This window comes from Cnephaeus nilssonii, assembly GCF_951640355.1.
Source record: "Cnephaeus nilssonii genome assembly, chromosome: 3".
Classification (NCBI taxonomy): domain Eukaryota; kingdom Metazoa; phylum Chordata; class Mammalia; order Chiroptera; family Vespertilionidae; genus Cnephaeus; species Cnephaeus nilssonii.
In genome coordinates this window covers 52,829,237-52,849,728 of record NC_137074.1, presented here as the reverse complement: position 1 = coordinate 52,849,728, position 20,492 = coordinate 52,829,237, and the positions used below count along the sequence as shown (strand labels likewise).

The 20,492-nt window shown below is 40.7% G+C and overlaps 2 protein-coding genes across 3 annotated transcripts in view; one reads left to right on the top strand and one right to left on the bottom strand.

The window, feature by feature from the left end:
• WDR53 (WD repeat domain 53) overlaps window positions 1-633 on the bottom strand; it is a 31,277-nt gene extending 30,644 nt beyond the window's left edge. The window contains exon 1 of one of the 2 annotated variants that reach the window (XM_079764353.1): window positions 499-633. The gene's annotated coding sequence lies outside the window, so the exon portion shown is untranslated. The remainder of the gene's footprint in view (window positions 1-498) is intronic. The other variant, XM_079764355.1, reaches the window with a different exon arrangement.
• On the top strand, window positions 138-20,290 carry FBXO45 (F-box protein 45). The gene is made up of 3 exons (XM_079764413.1): window positions 138-666; window positions 9,533-9,889; window positions 15,627-20,290. The coding sequence occupies exons 1-3, from the start codon at window positions 349-351 to the stop codon at window positions 15,810-15,812; spliced, it is 861 nt and encodes a 286-aa protein (XP_079620539.1). The 5' UTR covers window positions 138-348; the 3' UTR covers window positions 15,813-20,290.
• The last annotated feature ends 202 nt before the right edge of the window (window positions 20,291-20,492 follow it).

Sequence of the window (20,492 nt, the reverse complement as noted above, 5' to 3'; positions counted from 1 at the left end):
AGAGGAAGCGCGAGCGAGCTGGGCGTGCGCCCTTGCTTCGTGCCCTCAACCCGCATGGCGGGGCCACGGGCGCGCCTCCGGGAGGCCTCGCGAGTCGGGCGGTTCCGACGCCCGCGCTGAACCGCGGGGGAGGGGCGGGGACGCCTGTGTGCGGGCGCGTCTGCCCTCAGTGAGGCGGGGCGGCGGCGGACGCCCCCGGGCAGGGGCGGGAGTGGCGGAGGGGCCGGCGGTGAGCTGTGAAAGGGGCGGTGAGCGCTGCCCCGGGTTCTAGGCGAGGCTTGGCCTCCCCAGCAGAGACGGGGCGAAGCGGCGGCGGTGGCGGCGGCCCTCGGGCCGGCTGGTGAGGCGATGGCGGCGCCGGCCCCGGGGGCGGGGGCAGCCTCCGGCGGCGCTGGCTGTAGTGGCGGCGGCGGCGGCGCGGCCGCCGGCTCGGGCTCTGGGTCCGCGGGCACCGGGGGCCGGCTTCCCAGCCGGGTGCTGGAGTTGGTGTTCTCCTACCTGGAGCTGTCCGAGCTGCGGAGCTGCGCCCTGGTGTGCAAGCACTGGTACCGCTGCCTGCACGGCGATGAGAACAGCGAGGTGTGGCGGAGCCTGTGCGCCCGGAGCCTGGCCGAAGAGGCTTTGCGCACGGACATCCTCTGCAACCTGCCCAGCTACAAGGCCAAGGTGAGGGAGCTCAGGGCCACGCCGCCACCCCCAGCCCCGCTCTCAGTGCTTCTCATCTCCGCTGGAGTCGGCCGCCTCGCTTCACCATCCCGCCTTCCCAGTGCACCAGTCAGTGCCTTCCCTCTCCTTCCCCTCCATAAACATCTCTTTGGATTCAAGTTCTGCTCCTTAACCCACTCTACTTCCGTGATACTTTTTAAAGGACCAGATGGTATCGTTTCCATCACTCGTTCTACTTTTCATAGTCTTTCCCTTTAAAGACAGACCACCCTATTGTTGTTCCTTTCAATACTTGCATCTTTCTCTCTCTCTCTCTCTCTCTCTCTCTCTCTCTCTCTCTCTCTCGGTGCCCTCCAAATAGGCTTTATTAGATCTTCCTGCTTTCGTACTTCGGTTTTCACGCTCACATTCACCTAACCTTTCCCAAAATCTGATTTATAATCATTTTTTTCTTATATTTTCAGCCGGGTTCTCTAATTCTTTCTGCTATGTTTCAGGCTTATAAGAGAGTGTGGTCCTGGGCATTCTGCTACCTCTCAGGATATCAATCGGCATCGCTTAACCATCAAAATACTGCCTTTCCCACTATTATTGGCTACTTCCTTGCCAACTTCTTCCTAGTTCCATCTTGATGGTGTGTCTCTTTAGTTCTATTTGTCATAGAATTCCGGTTTTGTTGCATTCCCCCCTCCTCCCTTAGCTTATTGTGCATATCCCTGCCTTCTTCATATGCAAATAAAAAATGTCAAGTAACAGGTATGGTTGGGCTGAGGGGACACTGGCGCTCCTAGTTTGAGTAATGGAGAATTTGACCTAGGTAGGGAGGTCAGGGAAGGCCTTCTTTCAAGAAATAATGATAAACTGAGACTTGAAGGATAAGGATGTGTAAGCCAAGGAGTGAGAAGAACCTGCTAGGGGAGAACCTGCTGAGTATGAGGTACAAAAATACATCAGTGTGGCTGGAGTATGGAGAGCAAAAGTGAGGCAGGTTTGAGATAAGATGGAACAGGTAGACTGGGGCTAAACTATAGGGAAGTCATTTTGAACTGTAAGCAAGAGGGGGTTAGGCGTGTGGGGATTGATGATATGATTAGTTTGCATTTTTTAAGAGGTTATTTCTAACTTCAGTATGGAGCACAGGTTGGAGGGAACCTTAGAAATATGGGTAGGTCAATTAGGAAGTAGGTAGTGGAGCAGATGAAGAGAAATTAAGGAGAGATTTAGGAAGTAAAATCTACAGGACTTAGCGGTAGATGTGAATTAGGGGTGAGGAAGAGGGAGGTCCTAAGGATGACTCCTAGATATCTGGCTTACATAATATAGGGGTCACCTGGGCTAGATTTACAGGACTAAGAATGAGTTCAGTTTGGGTAGAATAGAATTGACTGTATTTGAGATATCCAAGAGATTTCAGATAGGCACCGGTTACAGTTTGGAGCTTAGAGGAGAGACTAAATTAAAAAATAGTTTAATTTGATTGGATTAAAATAGTGGGCAATATGATTGTAAAGGTAAGCTGAAGCGAGCTATATCATGGAGGTCCTTGAAATATAGCTTTGAGTCTATATAGTTTGGGCTTTGTTATACATTTGGAAACCACAGATGTTTGAATGGAGGAGTAACAAAAGAAGAGCTGTGCTTTAGGAAAACTTGGCTATAAGATGAATTGGAGAGGACAGGGGTTAGTGCCTATACCAGAGGTACTTAAGTATATAGAACAAATGTATAAACAAGTGTATAGAGGAGAGAAAGGGATGGTTGGGAGAGCTATTGCGGAGAACAAATCCACATAAGTGGACAGCTAGCTGACTGGCTAAGTGAGATGAGGAAGAAGGTGGAGTCAGGATTTCCAGGGAGCCTGGTAACTGAAAAAGGATGGGAACAGGCTTGGGATAATATAAAACTGGAAAGTATTTCGAGCTGTCAGTCTATTTAGGATTTGTCTTCTTTTTTCAAAGTTCAAATTTTCCATGTCACCTAATAGCATCAATTATTCCAGTCATACTTAGCATCTAACTATAATTCTTTAAGTTTCAGACTTAGATCCTAAAGTAGGTCTTAAAGCTGATAGCCATAATGTACAGTCCATGTTGTGCATGAGACTGGGACAGGAACTATATATTATTTTATTTGTGTATTTTTCCATTTCTGAATTTTTGGTATCCATCTCTAAAAGATAAGGACAGTTAACATAGCACAATATCATTACATCTCTAAAGTATAAAGAAACTAACAGTAATTCCTTAATATAAAAAATGCAGTGTTCAGATTTCCAGTTGTCTCATAAATGTTAAATATTTATTTTTAATTTTCAGTTTATTTAATCAAGATCTATATAATGTTCCAATGGCAAACAGTTGACATGTCTCTTAAGGCTATAAATTCACCCTCCATCTCCCCACCTCTCATCCCTGCAACTTATTTGTTGAAGAAATCAGGTCATGCCCTGGCTGGTATGCTAAGTGGTTAGAGCGTCGGCCCTTGGACCTAAGGGTCTCGTGTTCGATTCCTGGTCTAGGTCATGTACCTGGGTTGCGGGCTTAGTCTGACCCCCGGGCTCATGCAGGAGGCAACCAATTGATGTGTCTCTTTCCATGTTTCTCCCTCTCCCTCTCCCTCTCCCTCTCCCTCTCCCTCTCCCTCTCCCTCTCCCTCTCCTTCTCCCTCTCCCTCTCCCTCTCCCTCCCCCTCCCCCTCCCCCTCCCCCATCCCCATCCCCATCCCCATCCCTCCCTCCTTTCACTCGCTCTAAAAAAAAAAATCAATGGAAAAATATCCTCAGGTGAGGATGAACAAAAAAATACAAACAAACAATGTTGTCAAGCCCTGGCCAGTGTGGCTCACTTGGTTGAGTGTTGTCCCTTGAACCAAGAGGTCGCTGGTTGGATTCCTGGTCAGGGCACATGCCAGGGTTTCAGGCTTGATCCCCAGTAGGGTGAATGCAGGAGGCAGCCAATTGATGTTTCTTTCTCTGCCTCTCCCTTCCTCTCTGTCTAAAATCAATGAAAACATCTTTAAAAAATCAGGTAATTTACCATGTAGTTTCCCTTGGTCTGAATTTTGCATATTTTATTCCCATGGTGTTGCTTAACATGCTCTTCTGTCCTCTGTATTTCCTAGAGGTTTGATCAGTTTAGGTTAGATTAAACATTTTGCAAAGTAGTTTTTACTAGAATCAAGTGGTTGGGGTGTGTTCAGAATTGTGTTGTATGATGCAGACTATAGTGGGTAGGAGAGAGAGAGAGAGAGCAAGATTGGATGATCACAGTTAAGAATAGCTAGCTTCAAGAAGATGGTAAGATTGGAGGAACCAAGATGGCGGCATGGTTAAACAACTAATCTGCTGCCTCGAACAACAATTTCAAAAATACAACTAAAAGACAAAACGTCTACCACCCAGAACCACGGGAAAGCTGGCTGAGTGGAAGATTTACAACTAAGGAGAGAAAGGAGCACAAACGCTGAAAAGCTGAGGTACGGAGGCGCGAATCAGGCTGGCGGCGGGCGACTGGGCACACGGTTTTTCTTCAACCCGCAGGGAGACAAGCTCCCGATCACTCTGAAACCCAGTTTCTGGGGACTCGCGGGGGACCCAGACACCTACGGGGAAAAGCTGGACTCTCGGCCATTGGGTCAGAAAGTGAGAGTGACTTTTTTGCAGAGGTGCGCCCAGCAATCATTGTTTTACTGCGCTGGAACGCGGGGCGCAGGGACTTGGAAACGTGGAAAGGCAGAGACGGCTGACGCCAGCCATTGCCGTTGGCCACGCCCCAGCCTAGGGACGCCCTGAGATCCCGCCCCGCCCTGAGGCCCGCCCCGCACATTCTACAAATCTGCCCAGGCTCCACACAGCGGCTTTTGCATATAAATGGCCTGTTCTGTGGCAGCTTAACCAAATAAACTGCAGCTCCAGTCAGACTGCTCCAAAACCGCCCAAGCAAAGGAGGAGAAAACTAGTTCTTGCTGTAGCTCCTGCTGGGGGGCACACAGTACACAAGGGTACACCAAGAGTGTCCACCTCAAGTAACTGAGAGGCTGACCCATTGAACCAATAGGACATCTAGTACACAAAGCTACCCTACCAATTCAGGGAAGCAGCGAAATGAGGAGGCAAGGAAACAGATCACAAACCAAAGAAATGGAGGAGAACAAGCGACTGGACATAGAGTTCAAAACCACGGTTATAAGGTTCTTCAAGAATTTCATGGAAAAGGCCAATAAATTCAATGAGACCCTCGAGGATATGAAAAAGGACCAACTAGAAATTAAACATACACTGACTGAGATAAAAAATATTATACAGAGACCCAACAGCAGACTAGAGGATCGCAAGCATCAACTCAAAGATTTGGAATACAAAGAGGCCAAGGACACTCCTCCAGAGAAGCATGAAGAGAAGAGAATTCAGAAAGTTGAAGATAGTGTAAGAAGCCTCTGGGACAACTTCAAGCGAACCAACATCAGAATTATGGGGGTGCCAGAAGAAGAGAGAGAGCAAGATGCTGAAAACCTATTTGAAGAAATAATGAATGAAAACTTCCCCCACCTGATGAAAGAAATAGACTTACAAGTCCAGGAAGCACACAGAACCCCAAACAAGAGGAATCCAAAGAGGACCACACCAAGACACATCATAATTAAAATGCCAAGGGCAAAAGACAAAGAGAGAATCTTACAAGCAGCAAGAGAAAAACAGTTAGTTACCTACAAGGGAGCTCCCATACGATTATCAGCTAATTTCTCAACAGAAACCATGCAGGCCAGACGGGAATGGCAAGAAATATTCAAAGTGATGAATAGCAGGAACCTACAACCAAGACTACTCTACCCAGCAAAGCTATCATTCAGAATTGAAGGGCAGATAAAGAGCTTCACAGATAAGAAAAAGCTAAAGGAGTTCATAACCACCAAACCAGTATTATATGAAATGCTGAAAGGTATTCTTTAAAAAGAGGAAAAAGAAGAAAAAAGTAAAGATAAAAATTATGAACAACAAATACATATCTATCAACAAGTGAATCTAAAAGTCAAGTGAATTAAAAATCTGAGGAACAGAATAAACTGGTGAACTTAATAGAATCAGAGGCATAGAATGGGAATGGATTGATAATTCTCAGGGGGAAAGGGGTGTCTGTGTGGGGGGTATGGGAAGAGACTGGACAAAAATCATACACCTATGGATAAGGACAGTGGGGGGGAGGTAAGGGCAGAGAGGGGGTGGGAACTGGGTGGTGGGAGATATGGGGGGAAAAAGGAGAAACAATTGTAATCTGAACAATAAAGATTCATTAAAAAAAAAAAAAAAGAAGATGGTAAGATTGGGGCTGATCTTAGAGGATATGTGGGAGGAGGAAAGCAGGTATGATATTACAGACAAGGAAAATTAACACAAAATTAGAAAGGAAAATAGGAGGAACCAGATCTGGAGGGCTTTGAAAGCCAGACAGACGAATTTATAGTTGATACTAGAGGCCCAGTGCATGATTGAATCATGCACGTGTAGGGTCCCCTACACGCTTTCGCTTTTCGCGGTGGAGCTGGGTGCCTGTCCGCTGGTGCACAAGGCCTTTCAGGAGCCTCCGGCTCGGCGGAGGCTTCTGAAAGGCCTGGTGCCGGAGCAGACAGGCACCCAGCTCCCCCACTTTTGATGGTCCGCGGCCGCTGAGGGGGGCTACCCTGCTGTTGAGAGGCGCAGGGGGCGGGACTCCCACCCCCTGCGCCTCTCAACGGCCGCTGAGGGGGGCTGCCCCGGACACCTGGCTACTCTGCCGTTGAGAGGCGCAGCTGGGTGTCCACGGCAGGCCCCCTCAGCGGCCGCGGATCTGGCCGTTGAGAGGCACAGGGGGCGGGAGTCCCGCCCCCTGCGCCTCTCAACAGCAGGGTAGCCCCCCTCAGTGGCAGTGGATCCGTGCCTCTCAATGGCCGGATAGGCCACCCCGAGTCCCGCCCCCCAGCCTCCCGCCGCCCAATCGTAGGTGTAGCGGAGTGATGGTAATTTACATGTTACTCTATTATTAGATAGGATGGTCATCAATATGGAACTATCAAAGGTTACTGAACTGGGATGAGATGTAATAAAGATGCTATTTTAGAAAGACAGGTCTGGCCCTGGCCAGTTTTTGTCAGTGGTTAGAGCATCGGCCCATGTACTGAAGAGTCGAAGGATCTATCCAGGTCAAGGGCACGGACCTTGGTTCCTTGGCTGTGGGCTCAATCCTGGGCTCCAACCAGTGTGGGGATGGCAACCAATCACATCGATGTTTCTCTCTCTGTCTCTCCCCCTCCCTTCCAGTCTCTCTAAAAATCAATGGAAAAGAAAGTATCCTCAGGTGAGGATTAACAAAATAAGTGAGTAAATAAATAAATAAATAAATAAATAAACTAGCTTCCCTTTCCTATGAAAAAAGAAAAGTCTGGAAAGAATTCAGGTAAAGAGTTAAGAACTGAGGCTGGAAAGATTGGGAGGAGTAGAATGGTCACCAAAAATGTTACAATGAAGGATCAGTCCTGGGTAGTAGGAAAATGTCATATAATTTTGAGAAAGAGGTTGTCAACAGTGTCAGTGTGGCGAAGAGAATAAGGATAGAGAAAATGAAATGGGTATTTATAAGAATTAAGGATAGGCATAGTTGCATATTAATGAAATGTTTTCTAATGAGTTAATTGTCTTTATAGTAATCTCGTGAGTTATTTGGGCAATACTTAATATTTTGTGGATGCTTGACTCCTTTAATCCTGTTTTGATATTTCAGGTTTTTAAACGTTGGTTATAAATAGGAACAGGTAGAAAAAAATATAGGAATACTTCAGTTTTACAGCCTCTAAGGAAACATGGGATATCTGAAATAAGCAGGTTAGTTTGTTTTTATTAAATCTCTCTGCTCTGGAATACAACAGTAAAACCTGAAGTACTGGCTGCTAATAGTAAATGAACAGTAGATGAGGGGCCTGGATACCTGACTTCTCTTTGGGGCCCTTTCTCTAATTAGATATTTCCTTTTAACTGATTTATTTAAATATTTTATTTATTTTTTAAAATCCTCACCTGATGATATACCTCCACTGATTTGAGAGAGAGAGAAAGAAGAGAAGAACATCGATCAGTTGCCTCCCGAACCCACCCCAACTGGAGGTTGAACCCACAATCTTGGTATGTGCCCCAACTGGGAATTAAACCTGTGACCCTTTGGGTTGACACTTTAAGCAACTGAGCCACACCAGCCAGGGTGTCTAGCTATTGACTTTTATGTGAGTTGGACTAGGTGACTTTTAAGGCCCTTCCTAATGCTGAAATTCTGTGATTCTGGAGTTGATTTCTCAGGTTAACTAAAGCAATAGGTCCCAGCCTTTGGCTGCTTTTGGGTAGTTTGAACAAAGTAGGAGATTTATTTGTTTTAAAAAGCCAAAAGCGGACACATATGTAATACCTTAATCAATAAAGAAAATAAAAATAAATAAAATAAAAGGGGGTGGGGGGAGCCAAACGCTTTAAATTATTAAAACATGAGAAATTGTTATTATTTATACAGAAAAGCAATTTTTATGCCATCTTTATTTTGGAAGCTTAAAAAAACTGGTAATTACTGAAGGTTAACTAACCTTTCCTACCAGTGAAGCTATTCTGAATAGCTATCTCTTTATAAGTTCTAGTGGTTGAATTTAGATGCTATCTAGGGGGATTATTTGATTTGGTAAAATGAGAGTGGTGCTGTCTCAGTGTATGAGTAATACCTAGCCAGGAGGCTGGGGATCTAATATCGTTTGTGGTTATTAAAATTTTTCATAAACTTTAGAGCTGCTATGACTAAATTCTCTCTTTTACTTAAAATATTCTTTTTAGTTGACAGGATTGCCAACATAAAAACTATGCATCTCTTAATTTTTTATATAAAAATAATTGAATATAAACTAGAGTAAATAGTTTAATGAATCTCCCTATACCTATTACCAAGCTTTACCAATGATTAATTCATAATCTAGTTTCTTGTTTACCCTACCCAGTCCTATTACAACCCTGGATATTTCAAAGCAGTTCCCAGATAACATTATGTTATGCATAAACATTTCAGTATCATCTCTAAAATATATGGATTCTTTTATATAACATCTTTTGATATTTTAAGAAGTCTATTTGGAGAAATACCATGGGTTAGAATTTTGGTCAGAAATGAAATAGTTGGCAGTTATTTTAAATGTTATGTTAGTGGCCCATCCTAAAACTAGCAATTTTTTTGAAATGTTTTTATTTGTTTTTTTTTTAAATATATTTTATTGATTTTTCACAGAGAGAAAGGGAGAGGGATAGAGAGCTAGAAACATCGATGAGAGAGATACATCGACCAGCTGCCTCCTGCACACCCCCCACCAGGGATGTGCCCGCAACCAATGTACATGCCCTTGACCGGAATCGAACCTGGGACCTTTCAGTCCGCAGACCGACGCTCTATCCACTGAGCCAAACCGGTTTCGGCTTTTTTGAAATGTTTATTATATTACTTAAAAATATGTAACTTTATTATTTAAAAACACATAGCCTGAGGTTTGGGTACTTTTAATTTTTATTCCTCACCCGAGGACCTGCATTGCTTTTAGAGAGAGAGGGAGGGAAGGAGGGAAGAGGGGGTAGAGAGAAAAAGAGAAACATTGATGTGAGACAGAACATTGATCAGTTGCCTCCCATACATGCCTCGACCAGGGATTGAATCTGTAACCTACGTCTGTGCTCAAACTGGGACTCGAACCCGCAACCTTTCTGTGTACAGAATGACACTCCAACCAACTGAGCCACATCGGCTAGGGCTAAGTACCTTTTATATTTAAGAAAAATCAAACTTCTATTTTTTGGTCTGTTTTTTCATCTTTTCAGGTACGTGCTTTCCAACATGCCTTCAGCACTAATGACTGCTCCAGGAATGTCTACATTAAGAAGAATGGCTTTACTTTACATCGAAACCCCATTGCTCAGAGCACTGATGGTGCAAGGACCAAGATTGGTTTCAGTGAGGGCCGCCATGCATGGGAAGTGTGGTGGGAGGGCCCTCTGGGCACTGTGGCAGTGATTGGAATTGCCACAAAACGGGCCCCTATGCAGTGCCAAGGTTATGTGGCACTGCTGGGCAGTGATGACCAGAGCTGGGGCTGGAATCTGGTGGACAATAATCTACTACATAATGGAGAAATCAATGGCAGTTTTCCACAATGCAATAATGCACCAAAATATCAGGTGAGAAATTAGGTATTTTCTTAGATGTGGGCCTTTGTCAAATCATGCCTTAATTTGTTTTAAATTTGCAAAATTTTATATAGTGGCTTTGTATGTCCTTTTTGGTAATTTTTTATTAAATAGTGTAACTGGCCTTTTTTTTGCTATTCTAATAAGTTTTTAGTATCTCAGTATTTGTTTCCTAATACATATTCAACCTTGAGCAGTTCATCTTTGCTCTAAATCAGGCATTGGCAAACTTTTTCTGTACAGGGCCAGATAGTAAATATTTTAAACTTTGTGGTCTGTATGGTCTCTGTCACAACTATTCAATTCTGTTTTTATAGCACAAGAGCAGCCATAAATAATATGTAAATGAATGAGCATAGCTGTGTTTCAATAAAATCTTATTTATAGGCTGTAGGCTAGATTTGGCTCAGGGGCCATAGTTTTCCAACTTGTGCTCTAGATTGTCATTTTTCCTTATGGCACCTCCAAATCTGCTTTTTCTAGACATCTCACCCCCATGAATGCACCAGTGTGCATGCACACACATATCCTCTGCTACTTAGTAATCTGTGGATTCAAAGCTCTGGATGTGTCAGTAATTTCTATAAAGACTGGCAAGCTCAGGCAAACTTCTACATTTTAAAATTCTTTTCATCTTAGCCTTATATCATATTTATGTTAGTTTAGGGTCAAAATTATAGTTTCTATTTGTAAAAGCTATATGATTCCCATAGGTCTAAAAGATAGTAATCTGATAAGAAATTATAAATTGAAGGAATTATAGATTGCATATTTCAGGAAAACATGTGGCTTGAAAGCTCTAGCCTCAGTAATAACCTCAAGTCAGGGATACTAAAGTAGAAGAACTAAAAAATATATTCAGTTTCTTGAGGTAGAAAACCCTGGAAGGATTTTCTTTCATAGAATTCTTCACTGTGCTTTCAGGCTCTAAGGAGAAGAGTGTCTGGACTTTGGCGATAAAATCCTGTGACCAACCTTGTGGTGATTTTGTAGTGAAAAACTTTGGGTCTTTGTTTTTCAGAGAACATACTCTGTATGATTTCAATTTTTTAAAATTTATTGAGACTTGTTTTAGTCCCAGAATATGATCAATCTTGATTATTGCATGTGTGCTTGAAGAGAACATATATTCTGTTGTTGTGTGGAATATTCCACAAATGACATTTTGGTCAAGTTGATTGATAGTGTTCAATCTTCTATATCCTTACTGATTTTTCCTTCTACCTGTTCTATCATTTATTGAGAGTAGAATTGAAATTTCCACTATACTTGCTAATTCCCCCCCCCCCCCCCCCCAGTTCTGTCAGTTTTTGCTTCTTGTGTTTTGGAACTCTCTTCTTAGGTGCACATACATACATATATACTTATCATTGTTATATCTCCCAGTTTGATTAACTATTATCATTATGAAATGACTTTCTTTGACTCTAGTAATACCCCTTGTCTTTTTTTTTTTACTTTTAGAGAAAGGAAGGGAGAAGCTTAGAGAGATAGAAATATCTATGAGAGAGACACTTGGATCGGCTGCCTCCTGCATGGCTCCTACTGGGGATTGAGCCCAAAACCCGGGCACATGTCCTAATTGGGAATCGAACCAGGGACCTCTTGGTTCATAGGTCGATGCTCAACCACTGAGCCACACCAGGCAGGCAATATTGCTTGTCTTTAAGTCTATTTTTCTATTTTCTCTGATATTAATATAGCCACTCCAACTTTCTTACACTTACTAATGCTTATGTGTTGTCTGCCAATTCTGGGGGATGTTAGACTGCTGGTTTCAGCCGAGGGATCTCACTGGTGCACGAACCCATATGCATGTAAGATCTTTGGTTAATCTCTTCCCGTCCTCCTGGCTCCCCCCTTCCCTCTGAGATTCATCAGCCTGTTCCATGTTTTCCATGACTGTGTGTTGAGTGTCTGCCCCCTGGTGGTCAGTGCACATCATAGCTACCGGTCAAACGGTCGCTTAGGCTTTTTTTTTTGTCTTGTTCTTTTTTTTTTTTATTGAGGTATTATATGTGTACATATCTTACCATTACCCCCCCCCCACCCCACATCCATACATGCCCTCACCCCCCAGTTTTGCGTCCATTGTTTATGCTTATATGCATGCATACAAGTCCTTCGTTTGATTTCTTATCTCCCCCACTTCTCCCTAACTTCCCCCCTGTAATTTGAAAGTCTGTTTGTTGCTTTACTGTCTCTGTATCTATCTTTTTGTTCATCAGTTTATAATGTTCTTTATTATCCATAAATGAGTGAGATCATGTGGTATTTTTCTTTCATTGACTGGCTTATTTCACTTAGTATAATATTCTCCAATTCCATCCAGGTTGCTGCAAATGATGAGAATTCCTTCTTTTTTTATGGCAGCATAGTATTCCATTGTGTAGATGTACCACAGTTTTCTGATCCAGTCATCTGCTGACGGGCACCTAGGCTGTTTCCAAATCTTAGCTATTGTAAATTGTGCTGCTATGAACATAGGGGTGCATATATCCTTTCTGATTGGTGTTTCTAGTTTCTTCGGATATATTCCCAGGAGTGGGATTACTGGGTCAAATGGGAGTTCCATTTTCAGTTTTTTGAGGAAACTCCATACTGTTCTCCACAGTGGCTGCACCAGTCTGCATTCCCACCAGCAGTGCACGAGGGTTCCTTTTTCTCCGCATCCTCGCCAACACTTGTTGTTTGTTGATTTGTTGATGATAGCCATTCTGACAGGTGTGAGATGGTACCTCATTGTTGTTTTGATTTGCATCTCTCGGATAATAAGTGACTTTGAGCATGTTTTCATGTGTCTCTTGGCCTTCCTTCTGTCTTCTTTTGAAAATATTCTGTTTAGGTCTGTTGCCCATTTTTTTTATTAGATCATTTATCTTCCTTTTATTAAGTTGCATAAGCTGCCTGTAGATGTTGGAGATTAAACCTTTATCAGTGATAGCATTTGCAAATATGTTCTCCCATGCAGTGGGCTTTCTTGCTGTTTTGTTGATGGTTTCTTTTGCTGTAAAAAAGCTTTTTATTTTGATGTGGTCCCATTTGTTAATTTTCTCTTTAGAATCCATTGCCCTAGGGGCAGTGTCAGTGAAGAAGTTCTTTTGGCATATGTCTGAGATTTTGTTGCCTGTGGATTCCTCTAGTATTTTTATGGTTTCCCGTCTTATGTTTAAGTCCTGTATCCATTTTGAGTTTATTTTTGTGTATGGTGTAAGTTGGTGATCTAGTTTCATTTTTTTGCATGTGTGTGTCCAATTTTCCCAACACCATTTATTGAAGAGACTGTCTTGACTCCATTGTATGTTCATGCCTCCTTTGTCAAATATTAATTGAGCATAGTGGTTTGGGTCGATATCTGGATTCTCTATTCTGTTCCATTGATCTATATGTCTGTTCTTGTGCCAGTACCAGGCTGTTTTGAGAACAGTGGCTTTGTAATACAGCTTGAAATCTGGTATTGAGATCCCTCCTACTTTATTCTTCTTTCTCAGGATTGCTGCGGCTATTCGGGGTCTTTTTTTATTCCAGATGAATTTTTGGAGAGTTCTTTCTAGGTCTGTGAAATATGCTGTTGGTATTTTGATGGGGAGTGCATTGAATCTGTAGATTGCTTTGGGTAGTATGGACATTTTAATGATGTTGATTCTACCAATCCATGAACATGGTATGTTCTTCCATCTGTTTACGTCTTCCTCTATCTCTTTTTTCAGTGTCCTGTAGTTTTCCGCGTATAGGTCTTTTCGCTTAGGCTTTTATATATATAGATATGTACTTTTTATTGTAATAAAATATATGCAACGATATTGTAATTTTAACCATTTGTAAGTGTATATAATTCAGTGGCATCAAATATATTCACAGTGTTGTATAACCATCCATTATCTATACCCAAAACTTTATCATCTCCAACATAAACTCTGTACTCATTAAAAAATAACTCCCCATTTTGTGCCTCTCACCCCCCCAGCCTCTGGTAACCTCTGTTCTACTTTCTGACTATGAATATGAACATTCTAGGTGCCTGTTATAAGTGGAATCATACAATATTTGTCTTTTTGTGTCTGGTTTATTTCATTTAGCATAATGTTCAAGGTGCATCCATGTAGCATATATCAAAGGTGCATTTTTTTTGTAATAAGTGACTACTGGGAAGCAAACTCAGGTCTGTCATACACACATATATATATATATATATATATATATATATATATATATATATTGTTGATTTCAGAGAGGAAGAGAGAGGGAGAGGTAGAAACATCAGTGATGAGAGATTATCATTGATCGGCTGCCTCCTGCATGCCCCACACTGGGGATCAAGCCCGCAACCCAGGCATGTTCCCTTGACCAGAATCGAACCTGGGACCCTTCAGTCCACAGGCCGACGCTCTATCCACTGAGTCAAACCAGCTAGGGCAAGGTGCATATTTTATATGGATGAATAATACCCGTGTATGTGTGTGTGTATACTATAGTAATTTGAAAAGGTTACTTAGATAGCCTTTTTTAGGTAAAATATGATACCAAGTTATAGATTTTAGTGATATCCTTCTTAAGAAAAGCCTGTAAACAAAGAGTAAATAAGATTAGAGGACTGTTCTAGGGGACATTTGAATTTTCAATATTTGTATATTCCATATAAGTCTTAACTGAAAAAAAAATCAAGCAGTTATGATGAAATTGATATATATTCTTCTAGATCAGTGATGGGCAACCTTTTGAGCTTGGTGTGTCAAACTTCGCCAAAAAACTGAGCATAACTCGGGTAGTGTGTCACTTTGAGGAAAAAACATTATTTCGCAAATGTTTCATCCTCGGCATGCGGCCGCGTGTCATCAGAAATGGCTATGCGTGTCAGTGCTGACACGCGTGTCATAGGTTCGCCATCACTGTTCTAGATGTTTCTCCCTGACTAGAAATCTTCTCTTTTGGTTTTTCTAGGTAATATATCCTATCTAATAAAGAGGGAATATGCTAATTGACCCTCAAGCTGTCACAAAGATGATGGCACCCGCAGCCAATAAGGAGGGAATATGCTAATTAGCTGCCTCGCCCTCAAAGATGGCGGTGCCCACAGCCAATAATGAAGGGATATGCTAATTGACCCTCAAGCCGTCGCAAAGATGATGGCACCCACAGCCAATAAGGAGGGAATATGCTAATTGGCTGTCTCGCCCTCAAAGATGGCGGCGCCCACAGCCAATAATGAAGGAATATGCTAATTGTCACACCCTCAGATGGTGGCACCTACAGCCAATAAAGAGGGAATATGCTAATTGACTGTCCCGCCCTCAAAGATGGCAGCACCCACAGCCACAGATGGTGGTGCCCAGTCCCCTCAGCCCTGCCCGGGTGGCGCCTGCCTGCCTCCGGAGTCCCCCAGTCCCCTCAGCCCCCCAGCTGCTTCCCAGGGCTGGCCCGAAGCGCAGGCAAGCCTTGGATGGCGGCTGCCCAGCTGCCCAGGGCCGCCCAAGGCTCAGGTAACCAGGGCCGGCCAAGGCTTGCGCTGCTGGCAGTGGCAGCAGCAGAGGTGTGATGGTGCCACTGAGGGCTCCCAGACTGTGAGAGGGGACAGGCCGGGCTGAGGGACACCCCCCCCTCCACTGTATGAATTTTCATGTACTGGGCCTCTAGTTCTTAATATTTTCAGCCTGTTCATTTGTGTTATGTTTCTATTAGCTATGCACTTGGTTTTTTTCTCTAATCTTCTTTTGATATCTGTTTGCAGATAGGAGAAAGAATTCGAGTCATCTTGGACATGGAAGATAAGACTTTAGCTTTTGAACGTGGATATGAGTTCCTGGGGGTTGCCTTTAGAGGACTTCCAAAGGCCTGCTTGTATCCAGCAGTTTCTGCTGTGTATGGCAACACAGAAGTGACTTTGGTTTACCTTGGAAAACCTTTGGATGGATGACAGTGGCTTTCTTGGGATGAAAGACAGAGTAGAGGAGATATCTGCTTGTGGAAAGTAAAATCATGAAGTGACAGTGTCATACATGCATGTCCAAGAAACATCCTGAAAAACACATGAAAATGTTAACTGTAGAAGCAACTCTACAGCAAAGATAATCTTAGTGTTTCCTCTTTCTACTGGGCCAGAAAAATCCTCAGGGTTGCAGTTGGTTGGGCAGTTGACATATGCATGTTGCAACAGAATTTGTCTCTAAGCAAGCAATGTGTTATTTCCAACTTTTAAGGTAAGATCTTAGAGATGCTGTAAAAGGGATAAGAAGGAAATAGCAAGATTTTAAAGTAGTGTGTTTTTGAAGAAAGACTGGTACTGTTTTACAACTGCCTGTTTTTTTTTCAGACCCTTTTCCCCCCAGCCAGCTTGACTATTAGAAAAGTATGAAACTGGTTGGGTTTTATTTAATATTTTTAATATATTGAGAAGCATGGTCTGCTTGGACTGCACTTCTCTTAACAGTGAGATGTAAAATTGTGCAGCTATTTTAAAAGTTGTATATACAGTATGTGTGTAAAAACAAACAGGACAAAGGGGTTGCTTTGTTCTAGTTCAATTTCTTAAAAACCACTACATGGTACAAAATTAAAATAACATTTAGGGACAATTAGGTAACTACAAAGAAGAGGATTTTAAGAGGAGGTATGTTGTATTGGCTCATTTTGTGTTAGATTTGGTTTACAGTTTCCATAACTATTATAGTCCCTTTTTTTAATGATCAAAATTATTATAAAAATATTTTAATATACTGGATAAAGATTGAGGGGAGACAAATTTCTTTCTAATTATATATATAATAATGTCCACCTTATAGTATCTGAGTTTGTTTTTTGTTTTGTTTTGTTTTTTTGGCCTTCTGAGAAAGTGTCTCATAAAAACACAGAATATTGCTATTTGCTCTTGTAGGCCTCAAATATGAAAGCTGTTAGTCACAGATCTTAGGAAAAGAATTGATTAATGGTCCTTTTATTTTGTAACTTTATACTGCTGTAGATATTATAATTTTTAAAAAATTTCATATTGTTTACAACATGCAACAATCTAAGCCTCAAACTCTTCATTGGGTTATCAAGAAAATGTTTACTCACCCACCTGGAACAGTGCCAACCTGAACCCAGGTTAAGAATGTTCTTAATCTTATTGTAGTAATTGCCCCCATGGGACTTGAAATAAAACACCTTATGCTGAAAACTTCAGGTTGGCAATATTTTGAAGGTTTCATTGTAGAAGAGCTTAACATTAATTCCTATTCAGAATTTTTGACTAATAACTGATTTCACTAATACTCTTTCAAATTAATAATCTAACATATGATTTGATATTTTCTTTTGTTAGAAGAGAAACAAGCATCTTTCTGTATGAAAGTATATATTGTATGGTTTCAGATAAATCTTTGTGATAAGAATTGACTAAGGCAAGTGGAATCTTTGTACTTTTTTAGGTTATGGTTGTATGTATATTTTGTCTTAAGTCTAATAAAATTAGGGACAGCAAGCAGCTGGCTGGGGGTCTTGGGTTGCTGCTTGAGAGTTAAGGTTATCAATATCCTATGAAGCAGGGGATTTCAGTCATGAACAAAGATTTATTTTTGTCACGTGACAGGCTTACAAATATTTGTTGTGTGTTTGGTATGTTGCTTAAAGATAAAATCTGTTACAGATTCTTTTCCATATCCATGTCAAGAAGAAATCTGGAAACCATTTTCAATAGTACAAAGCAAAATTATTTTACATATATTAAAGAGTATAGCTGCTACAGAAATTGATTTTTCTTGCTGTGGAATGAATCGATTTGGTCAAGTGTTTAAAATTTAATTAAAGAAGACAACTGGTCACAATGAAAATTGAACTAGTTAGAAAATTTAAAAATCCTTTAAGTACTTGTTTCTTTTTCAGATTGTGATACAGCCAATTCCAAGAGCTTTTGCTGAAAGTTTTGTTTATAACTTCTGTTTTGACTTATTAGTAAACATTTATTTTGTAACAAAGTTTTGAAGGTGCTGAATGGAAAACAGAAACACATGGTTATTGCATATCAAAGCTAGAATCAAATAATTGCCTAAATATTTAACAACAAGCTATTCTTATCTCAAAGATTTAAATTCACTAATATCCCATTTGCAAATTTTATAAAATGGAGATTCATATTTAGCACAAGAATTGGGGGAATGAAGAGCCTTCATTTATAACCTGGTAAATGAATTTGTTACTGGAGACCAATAGTAGCTGTACAGAATAGTAAAACAAACTACTACAATGTTCAAGGAAATGGAATCTTTTTTTCATTGGTGCTGAGCAGTTAAGTAGAAGACAGTTGCATGAATCATCTAAACCAGTAGTCTCAACCTCAGCTGTACTTTGGAATCATGTGTGTTTTGAAAATTTTGATACTTGGATCTCATACCCTAAGATTTTGATGTTGGTCTGGGATATGACATTACCATAAAGATTAAAATAATTCTAGATGATTTTCAAATATGTTGCCAAGTTGGGTTCAAAATTAATGTTAAGTTTTCTCATCTGCCAAAAACAAACAAAATCTTTGCTCCCTCTCTTCACTACCTTACACGAGTATTGAGGGTAGAGAAAATAATGTCAAAAGGCTTGTATGATGGATAAGAGGTGCTATTGAAAGGCAAAGTAGTAGTTGTATTTCAACTGAAACTATGAGCAGGAAAAACGTGTAACTGAATTTGCTTTGTTGACTTGAGAAACCAGGAGCATTCTCTAGCTCTATAGTGAAGCATGCAGATGTGTAAGCAGACATTACTAATACTCTCATTCAGACTCTGGTATTCTGTCATACTTGAGATAGGCAGTTTTCATTATCTGCTTTTACATAGGAAAGAAGAAATATTAAGACTTAAAGTCTGTAATGGTGAATGGCTCATAATTAAAACATTTCATACAAAGAAATCTGTGGTTAGTATATATCATTTCACTGTTGCCATTTTTTCATCATCTCACTTTTGAATGTTAAGCCATTTATTTCGTCTCCTTCATTTTATTCATGTAAGTTTAGGTTTAGACTTGAGAAAGCACCTAATGCAAGTAGGTTTTTCCCAGTTGAATACTTAAAAGTCATGGCTCAATAATTAGGCATCTTCTGCAATTCAAATATGGTTTTACCTGGGAAAGAGTTTAGAAAATAACAGAGCCCTAAACCATATAGTAGGTGTTATAATTAACTTTTAATTTAAGTACCCCAATTGCTGTTTATATAGACAGCAATATTAATATTTTTGATCATTTAAAAAAATGAGCAGTTTGAAGAGATAGACAGGTAAGGAGTTTTAAATTAGCATTGAGAAGATTACACTCCAGAAATCAAGGCCACCACATTCAGAACCACTTTGAAGCCTTCTTTGAAGGACCAGTCCATTCTCAACCCAAATACTATCCTCATAAAGCATTCCTCAGTTGCAATAGCTGAATTTAATCTCTTCTTCCTTGAAATTCCCCTATTTTTATATTTTATCTATACTTAAGCTGTATTTATACCTCGTATAAGTTTATTTATATTTATTGATTATTTGTTGGTGTCTTATCTCCCCTGAACATCTTAGGACAGGATCACTGATGGACTCTTCTTTATGTCCACATCATCTCAGCCCAATAGGCAGGTGCTCGCATATTTGCTGAAGGAACATATAAAGAACTATGTAGGAAGACAAAAGTTACTCTGAAATTACAGTCTACAGTAACAAAAGATAGATGAGAAAGAAATTCTGTATCCTGTCCAAGTGAAGCACAAAGGAAAATGATGCAACTCTGAGGCTAATAAGGAAGAAATAATGACTGTGAACATTTTAGCCATTTCCCTTTATTCTTAAATATTGGTAAACTCTGATTTTTAGTTATTGGTGTAGATTTAATATTTGTTTAGAATTAAAATCCTGTATTTTAATTTTTGAAATTCTGTTATTTTGCTTTGGTTTCATAATAAAAAGTTAAAAAAAATTTAATCACCTGTGATTGCTTACATTTAAAACAAAGAACTTCTTTATACATTAGTCAGAAAGAAAAACGGGAACCTTAATAATCAAACCTAATGGAATTTACCTACAAATTCCATGGCGCTTAATACTGGAATCTACATTTCCCATGTTTAGAGTGGAATGTAGATAGGGAGTAGTAATTCACTAGGATCCTGTTCACCTATTGTCTCCACCCCAGCTAACGGTTGTTTGACAATGTGGTAGTTTGCCAAGAGTAATAAGAGACTGGCATGGCTGAACAAATGGCTCCTGTGATCCAAAACCTTATGAGAGAATCAGTTGATCATGTTGCTCAAAGTTGCTTGATGTATTAATATGCTAAAATTTATGCAAAGGGTTTTAATTTTCTACAAGAAAAGTGTAAAATTTCTGTGTCTTTTTGTTCAGGGATAGCTTTACCAGTCTGTTGTCCTATTTTCTTTTTTGGATCCTCCTCCGAACCGTTTGCTTTATATTTAATGTATTCATTAAAATATTGTTGAGAGCAATGTGTTCTCTTTATAGTTTGTTAATAGAAGCAGCCCCTCAGGATTTAAGATTTTTATTATTCAGCTTGTATGTTTTGGATTTCATACTGAGCGACACAAGAAATAAGAATTATTTAGGGAGTTTTCCTTAGATCATCCTGTTGA

What these genes read in the sequence shown, in the direction of transcription:
- FBXO45 (XM_079764413.1), top strand. Translation starts at nt 349, where the DNA reads ATGGCGGCGCCGGCCCCGGGGGCGGGGGCAGCCTCCGGCGGCGCTGGC. An exon ending in TGCCCAGCTACAAGGCCAAG is followed by an intron (nt 667 to 9,532) that starts GTGAGGGAGCTC and finishes TCATCTTTTCAG; the next exon opens with GTACGTGCTTTCCAACATGC. An exon ending in ATAATGCACCAAAATATCAG is followed by an intron (nt 9,890 to 15,626) that starts GTGAGAAATTAG and finishes ATCTGTTTGCAG; the next exon opens with ATAGGAGAAAGAATTCGAGT.